The sequence below is a fragment of the Tupaia chinensis genome, unplaced genomic scaffold (genome assembly GCF_000334495.1).
Source record: "Tupaia chinensis unplaced genomic scaffold, TupChi_1.0 Scaffold000099_1, whole genome shotgun sequence".
Lineage (NCBI taxonomy): Eukaryota > Metazoa > Chordata > Mammalia > Scandentia > Tupaiidae > Tupaia > Tupaia belangeri.
In genome coordinates, this window is record NW_006159563.1 from 4,759,272 (window position 1) to 4,767,789 (window position 8,518).

Genomic DNA, 8,518 nt, shown 5'->3' on the forward strand with positions numbered 1-8,518 from the left:
AATCATAAATAAAACTGATATGAATCTTTGTGTACAGGTTTTTTTAGGTTTTTATTTTTCAGGATCAACTCAGGATTGCAATCAGAACAATAAACCAATGTCTTTCAGTAAAATGTCTGCTCATGTCTTTTTGCCATTTCTATTGTATTGTTTGCTTGTTTTACTATACTATTGAGTTTTGAGAGTTCCTTACATATGCTAGATGAGTCTTTTGTCAGGTGTGGGGTATATCCAAGTCTGTATTGTGTCTTTTTATCCTCTCCATGAGGTCTTTTTGTATCTTACTTTAGTGGTACATGTGTTACAATTAGTGAACCATCATTGATGCATTATGATTAAAGTCTATACTTTATTCAGATTTCCCTAGATTTTATCTATTGGCGAACCCACAATAAATGATGATGACTCCCAGCATCTGTCATCCATTTACTTAATTGTTCAATCCAAATACAAGAATCATTAATTCATACCATTGTGGAAAACTTTATAAACCAGACTACAGTGCTAATGTACAGTCCCTTTGGCCTTTAGTCTTACAGATTACACTGATTACCAAAATTGCTTAGGTCAAAACCTTTCTTCCATAGTCCCTTCAGTGAGATTGCAATAAAATTAGATACTTTCTTCACAGTCTGTATCCTATCCTGAAAGTCCATAACCTTATAATTTTTCAAATTTGCATAGATTAATCTATTTTTATAGTAATGATTTTTAAAAGAATTACCTTTCTTAATTTAATTTTTTTTTGGAGAAGTTTTTGCTATAGGGCGCGTGCGCTCGCCAGACAGACAGAGAGAGACAGAGAGACAGAAAGCGAGAAATCACCCCCCAGGGGGGATGGACACGCCGCAATCCCTTCTACTCCGTTCTCCTCTCGGGATCTTGGGTGAGCACGCACACGCGCCCAGCGTGAGTTTTAAGCCACTGGGTCCAGGACGCGAACCGCAGTCAACTACGTGGGAGTCCAGCGACATAGCCATTACGCTAACTGCTGGTCCCACCTTATTTAATTTTATTTATTCATCCATTTATTTTTCAATGGAGAGATACACACAGAGAAAAAGGGAGAGAGAGAGAGAGAGAGAGAGATGAAAAGTGAGAAAGCAAGCCACCAGGCTCAGGACTCAAACTGTGGTCAGCCATGTGGGAGTTTCCAGAGTCCCAACCGCCATGCCACCCACTCACTGGTCACCAAATTAATCTATTTTTAAGATATAAACAAAATTGAAACAAAAAATACAAAAGATAAATGAAACAAAAATTTGATTTCCTGAAAAGATAAGCAAAATTGACAAATCGTTAGCTAGACTGAGGGGGAAAAAGAGAGAATGTCTAAATAAATAAGAACAGAAATGAAAAAGGAGACATCACAATGGATACCACAGAAACACAAAATATAAAAATTAGGGACTATTAGGAACAACTATATATCAACAAACTAAAATATCTAGATAAAATATATAAATTCTTGGACACATACAACTACCAAGACTGAAACAGGAAGAGATAGAAAAGCCAAACAGATGAAAAGCAACAAATGAGATCATTCAGTAATAAAAAGGCTTCCAACAAAGAAACACCTAAAATTAGATGTCTTTGTTACTGAATTCTACAAATATTTAAATGTGAGGTAATAATAAGATTCTTCAAACTGTTCCAAAAAATTGAAGTGGAAGGAACTCCTTCACACTCATTCTACAAGGACAGCATTACCTTGATATCAAAACCGGACATACACACACAAACACACGCACGCACATTCTACAGACCAGCATCCCTATGGAACAGAGATGTAAAAATTCTTAACAAATATTAACAAATAAATTCCAACAGCACATGAAAAAATTGTGCATTGGACTAGCAGATGGCATGATGGCTAGGCTGCTGGACTTCCATGTAGTCGACCGCAGTTCGAGTCTCAGACCCGGTGACTTAAACTCACGCTGGGTGCGTGTGCATGTATGTTTGCCCAAAATACCGAGAAGAGAATGGAGGAGAAGAAATTGTGGTAAGGCCATCCACCCCAGGGGGTGACTTCTTGTTTTCTGTTTCTCTGTCTCTCTCTGTCTTTCTGGCAAGTGTGCGTGTCCTATAGCAAAAACTTCTCAAAAAAAAAATTGTGCATCATGAGCAAATGGGTTTTATTCCAGGGATGCAAGGGTGGTTTAACATACCAAGTCCATAAGTATGATATAATGTATCAATAAAATGAAGGTCCAAAACTATTTGATCATTTCAATATATGTGGAAAAAGCACTTGACAAAATACAACATCCCTTTATGCTAAATATGCTCAACAAATTAGGTATAGGAGGAATGCACATCAACATGATGAAGGTCATTTGTGACAAACCCACAGCGAACATCATACTGAATGGGGAAATGATGTAAACCTTCTAAGTACCAGAACAAGATAAACTATTTAAACTCACATCTCTTATTTAACATAGTATTGGAAATTCTAGCCAGAGCAATAAGGTAGAAGAAAGAAACAAAGGGCATCCAAATTAGAAAGAAGAAAATTAAATTGTCTTTGTTTGCAGATGATATGATGTTGTATATATAGAAACTCTATTCCACAAAAAAAACCTACTAGACTGATAATTAAATACAGTAAGATTGTGGAATACAACATCAACATACAAAAATCAGTAGCATTTTTATACACTAACAATGAAATTCCTGAAAAATTAAAAAAAGTAATCCCATTTATAAGATCTACAAAGAAAATTAAATTCCTAGGAATAAGTACAAGCAAGGAGATGAAAGAACTCTATAATAAAAACTTTAAAACATTGATAAAAGAAATGAAAGACACAAAAAAGGAAAAAATATGCCATGTTCATGGATTGGAAGAATTAATATTGTTAAAATGTCCATACTACTCATCATGTACAAAAATCAACTTCAAATGGATTAAAATTTGAACATAATATCAGAAACTATGAAGTCAGTAGAAAAAAAATATAACAGAAAAACTTTAGGACAATGATACTGGCAGAGGGTTTAGGAATAAAACCTCAAAAAACACAGATAACAACAAAAAGAAAATAGACAAATGGGATTGTCAGACTGAAAAGCTTCTGCACAGCAAAGAACACAATCAACAGCATAAACAATCCACACAATGAGAGAATATATTTTCAGACTACATCCAACAATAGATTAATAACCAGAATGTGTATGGAACTTGCCACAGCCGACTACATGGGAGTCCAACAACATAGCCATTACACTAACTGCTGGTCCCATGTGTCACAATTTCTCAATTCATTCATCAGTTTGTGGACATTTGGGTTGGTTCCAAGTCTTAGCAATCATGAACAATGCTGCAATGAAAATAGTTGTGCAAACACTTTTCTGACTCAGTGCTCTCCTGTCCTTTGGGTTGATACCCAGGAGTGAAATTGATGGATCATATGATAGTTCTATTTGAAAGTCTTTGAGGAGCCTCCATATTGTTCTCCACAGTGGTTGGACCAATTTACATCCCCACCAACAGTGTAGGAGTGTTCCCCTTTCACCACATCCCCTCCAGCAACTTTCATTATTTGTTTTTTTTTTTTTAATCTTCGCCAGTCTGATTAGGGTTAGGAGATATCTCATTGTGGTTTTGATCTGCATCTCCCTTACAATGAGGGATGTTGAGCAATTTTTTCATATGCTTTTTGGCTGTTCATATGTCTTCCTTAGAGAGTTGTTTATTCAGCTCCTTTTCCCATCTTTTAATTGGGTTAATCATTTTCCTCTGAGTAAGCTGCTTGAGTTCCCTGTGTATTCTAGTTATCAGTCCCTTATCTGAGGTACAGTTAACAAAAATTCTCTCCCATTCTAAGGGTTGTTGATTCACACTAATTATGGTGTCCTTCGCTGTGTAGAAACTCCTTAATCTGATATAATCCTACCTGTCTATTTTTGGGATTATTGCCTGTGCTTTGGGGGTCTTGCTTAAGAAGTCTTTGCCTACCCCAATGTCTCCCAGAGTTTCCCCAGTGTTTTCCATCAGTAGTTTTATAGTTTGCGGTCTTAGGTTTAGATTTTTGATCCACTTTGAGTTGATTTTTGTTAATGATGATAGATAGGGGTTCAGATTCATCTTTCTTCAGGTAGATACCCAGTTTTTCCAACAAAACTGGGCTTTTTGATGAACTACTTACTACTTAGAAGGCTACTTGAGACAGTATGAAAGAGTATAAGCTCTGAAGCCAGATTGTCTGGGCTTAAATATGCCCTCTACCACATATTGACTATGTGACCCAGTAAGGTTAACTACCATCTTTGTGCTTTAGTGGGCCTCCTTGAAAAATAGAGGAAAGTAGCAGTATCTGCCTTAGAGAATTATTATGAAGATCAAATGAATTATATCAGATACTTACTATCTGGCATGCAGAAGTTGTTTCATAAATGCCAGCTATTATTAGTTTGTTGCATATAGACTGAGAGCATCTCCAAGCTAAAAGAACTTTCACTCTATAGGTAAAGGAGTTGAAGAATTAAAGTAGATTGGCTTAAGGTCATATTGTTCATTAGAGACCAAGTCAAGAACCCAGTTCTACAGACTTCTATTCAGTGTTTGCTTTTGTCCTCCCCAAGAAATCTATAACTATACTTGGATCTGAATTATAGAATCTTACAGCTGAAAGAGATAATTAAGGTCTCCAGTTGAACTTTCTGATAAGGGATTATACTGCACAATTACATTTCATGAATCTTTCATCTTTGTTGACAGCACCATTTCACACGTTCTTAGTTATCCAGACAAAAAGATCTTAGAACCTGCATAATGGCTCGTAAGTTAAGAAACACACGTAAGCTCAGCTGCAGTGGTGCAGCAGTAAACTTGGCACTCTGCAGTGCTGGAAACTATATGACCACCATAGTTTGGATTCTAGGTCAGCATGAAAAACGTATGAAGAAGGGGCACTGAAGCAGGGGAGCTAGAGTGCTGGAGAAAGGGGATCATGATGTGATGAGGGTCTACCAAAAGTGCTCTCTCTTTCTCTCTATCATGCCTAGGTGCACATACTTTCTATCATAAAAGAAAGAAAAGGAGGGGGAAATAGAAACACATGAAAGGTGAGAATGAATGCCAGGGTCAGTTCTCCTGAGTTTCAGATGACCATCAATAGAGGAAGCCATTTTTAATGTCCATCTTTTGAAAAATAAGATTTCTTTTTCTGGGAAAACATTGTCTGGAATACTCATTATAAAGCTGTGATTCAGGCCATCCCACAAGTACGTGAATGTTTTGCAGATAGTATTCTTTCTGGTAAGAAATTACAATTTTGATGAACTCTGAACAATACTCTTCGGCAGCCAGGAAAAGGCACAGAGGCCAAATGCCCATACCAGGCATAATTTCTGAAGGTTTCAGCTTTCTGTGTGGTTCTCTGGAACTGTTTTCAGCCTGGTTGTGCAATCGACTACACTATGGTTTTAAAATTCAATCTAGCAGATTCAGACTCTCAAGAGGAATTGCAGCAATAAAAGATTGCTATTAACTAGGTACAAATAAACCTGTGTGTAAGGATTCTCTCATCAGATGCAATGGTATGCTCAGTTCTCTGTCTCAGTTCAACACTAAGGGAAGAGATTTAATTTCTCTTTAATGCAAATTAAATCATTGCATGCAACAACAGCAGTACAGAAAAAGGCCAAACGGAATAATTTTATTATGTGTCCAGAAAGTCTGTTCATCCACCACCACTATCACCACCACCTCCACCCTACCCCCATGACAAATGAGACTCAGAGAATCCACAATTATTTTTTAGGATTGTAGTATACAAACTGTGAGATTTATGGCTTGGGAGTTTAATCCTCAACACGGCAGTTCCCATTACCTGAATCTGAAAGTTGAATTACCTTGTTTATACTGAAGACTGAATAGACAGCCTCTACTGCTCTTCCACCAATCCCCCAGAGGATGCATTGTCAACTCCTCTGTTTTTCTGAGATATTTAATTTATATCTCTAGCTTTACTCAGGACAACTTGACTTATTACACCTAACCAGGTGTATGTCTCCTTTGATGACGATAAACTCCTGAGGATAGAAGTCACGTCTTACAGGTCTTTGTATTCTCCCAGAGAATTACAGTGTTTTGAACATAGGAGATGCTCAGTAAATGTTGTGATATTTAATTTTACTGGTAGTTAGGTTAAGCATTTCCTTGTTATAAAGTATTCTTAATGGATTCTCATGTTGGACATTTATAAAATTCTAATTTCTGAGAATTCTCATTTCCTGAACATGAAATCTGACAGCTTCTCAGAAAAAGTGTTGAAGAGGGAAGACAGGCCTTGGAAATGCCATTACTCAGGTAATTAGGTCCAAGAGTTACGACTTTCTGGGATACCCTCTTAACTATGCCTCTGAGTTCTTTGCTTTCTTTGTCCCACTAAGATGATTTGGTCCCTTAAAACAACTGAAAATTCACACAAAAGCTCCACAAATTTTCATAAAATTTCTATTCAATAGCATATTTATTAGTCACTCCCTTAGTGTTTACATAGCCATCTAAATTACAGTGCCATTCTGCTAAAATCTTTTTTTTTTCATTTTCAAAAATAAGAATTCTCAGAAATTAGAATTTAAAAAATGTCCAACATGAGAATCCATTAAGAATACTTTATAACAAGGAAATACTTAACCCCACTACCAGTAAAATTAAATATCACAACATTTACTGAGCATCTCCTATGTTCAAAACACTGTAATTCACTGGGAGAATACAAAGACATATAAGATGTGAATTCTACCCTCAGGAGTTTATCGTCATCAAAGGAGACATACACCTAGTTAGGTGTAATAAGTTGTCCTGAGTAAAGCTAGAGATAATTCATCCATGCCCATTAGGCCCACAGGCATGACCAGATACATTTTTTTGCAGGGCTCAGTTCAAAATAAAAATGCAGAGCCCTTTTTGAAAATTAAGGATTTATTAAAGATTTCAAGACTACAACAGAAGACCATTAACCAAGTGAAGAGCCTTTATAAGACAGGGTCTTGCAGGCTGCAAAGGTCTCACACCTATGAAGTCAGCCCTTCCGTGTCTTCCAAGAAATTCCAGTACAATGAAAGGCAAAAGGTCTGTAACTAGGGCTAGAAGCTACAATTCAAGTACATCCCAGGGGCTGCAGGAACCCAGAAGTTCCTAACTTTGTAAAATTGTCTCAGCAAGGTGACAGGTAGACTCATTTTTGAAAGAGCAGTAGGCTAAGAAAGAAAGATATTCCAAATTAAAGGAGCATTCTGGAGACAGGCAGAATATGCCTGACAAACTTCAGTAACAGGGTTACTTTCAGGACAATGGAGCAAGTAAACCAGAGTGACAACTGTGGTTGAGACAGAAAAAGCAGGCAGAGGCCAAAAGTGTTGAGGGGAAGGCTGAACAACTATTGAGTGTCTACTGTATGCCAAATTCTTTCTCTCCATAACAATATTTTAAGCACAATGATCTTAATAATAAAGTGCCATCCTTACTTGACAAACCCCGGGTAAGTTTAGGCCTAGCACACATAGTAATGCTCAGAGGGTTTGGAACACGGTAGTCATCCAATAAAATATTTGAGGAATGGTTGACCTGTCCAATTTAAGGCCCAGGACTCCTAACCCGTAACCAAGAAGCCAGTGAAGATGCTTTAACCCTTCCAACAACTCTTCGAGTCTCTCTCTAGAGCCCAAAGTTGCCCTTCCCTCTCCTCGCTCCGCCCCTGCGCTTCCACGTGCCGGAAACTGGGCTGCAAAAGTACTTCCGGGGTAATGAAGGTTGGCTCCGGCAAGATGGCTGCCCCCTTGGAGCTCAGTTGCTGGGGAGGAGGCTGGGGGCTCCCTTCGGTACACAGCGAGTCCCTGGTGGTGATGGTGAGGCCTCCTCGCGGGCCAGGGCGCGGGGAGAAGGGGCGGGGCCGGAGGCGCGAGGCTGCCTTGCCCTGGTTCCCCGCGGCGCTGCGGGGTCCAGGCGGCCGAGGCGCTGCTCGCTGCGCGGCCCGGGGCTCCCCTACCGTCTGCGAGTCACAACCCGGCCTGTGACCCCCCGAGGTCGGGAGCGTCAAGGCTAATCCGCCTGGTCCGAGTGTTTTCAGCCTTGCAAAGCTGTCTGGGTGAGGAGTGAAATCCAGAAGCGAGGGGCGCGCCCGCCCCGTGCCACAGTCTCAGACCTTTTCTGGAGCAAGGCTCCCGAAGGCGGGTAGCTGACGCGCGCGTCCCCGACTGGAGGTCAGGGGGAGGGAGGCCTGTATCTGACGCCTTCTGCCTTTGGGAGATGGGGCTTTGAAGTAAAGCTGCTTTGTGGATTTGCTTTACGCATTCGATCTGAAATGTCTTATTGTAAATTCTGTTTCAGGCTTATGCCAAATTTTCTGGTGCACCCTTGAAAGTCAATGTCATAGATAACACCTGGAGAGGTTCAAGAGGTACAGTGGCAACTTTTAGATGCCCTTTTCTGCCCTCTTTAAGTTTTTTTTTTTTTTTTTTTTTTTCTTTCTCCTCTTAAAAATATGAGGGGTATAGCCAA

The 8,518-nt window shown here is 39.2% G+C and overlaps 1 protein-coding gene across 1 annotated transcript in view; it reads left to right on the top strand.

Moving 5' to 3' along the window:
* Positions 1–7,742: 7,742 nt before the first annotated feature.
* Positions 7,743–8,518, top strand: part of MTX3 (metaxin 3) — a 13,254-nt gene continuing 12,478 nt past the window's right edge. The window contains exons 1-2 of the mRNA XM_006143517.3: positions 7,743–7,866; positions 8,348–8,417. Coding sequence (XP_006143579.2) covers positions 7,765–7,866; positions 8,348–8,417 — 172 coding nt within the window. The 5' untranslated portion in view covers positions 7,743–7,764. The remainder of the gene's footprint in view (positions 7,867–8,347; positions 8,418–8,518) is intronic.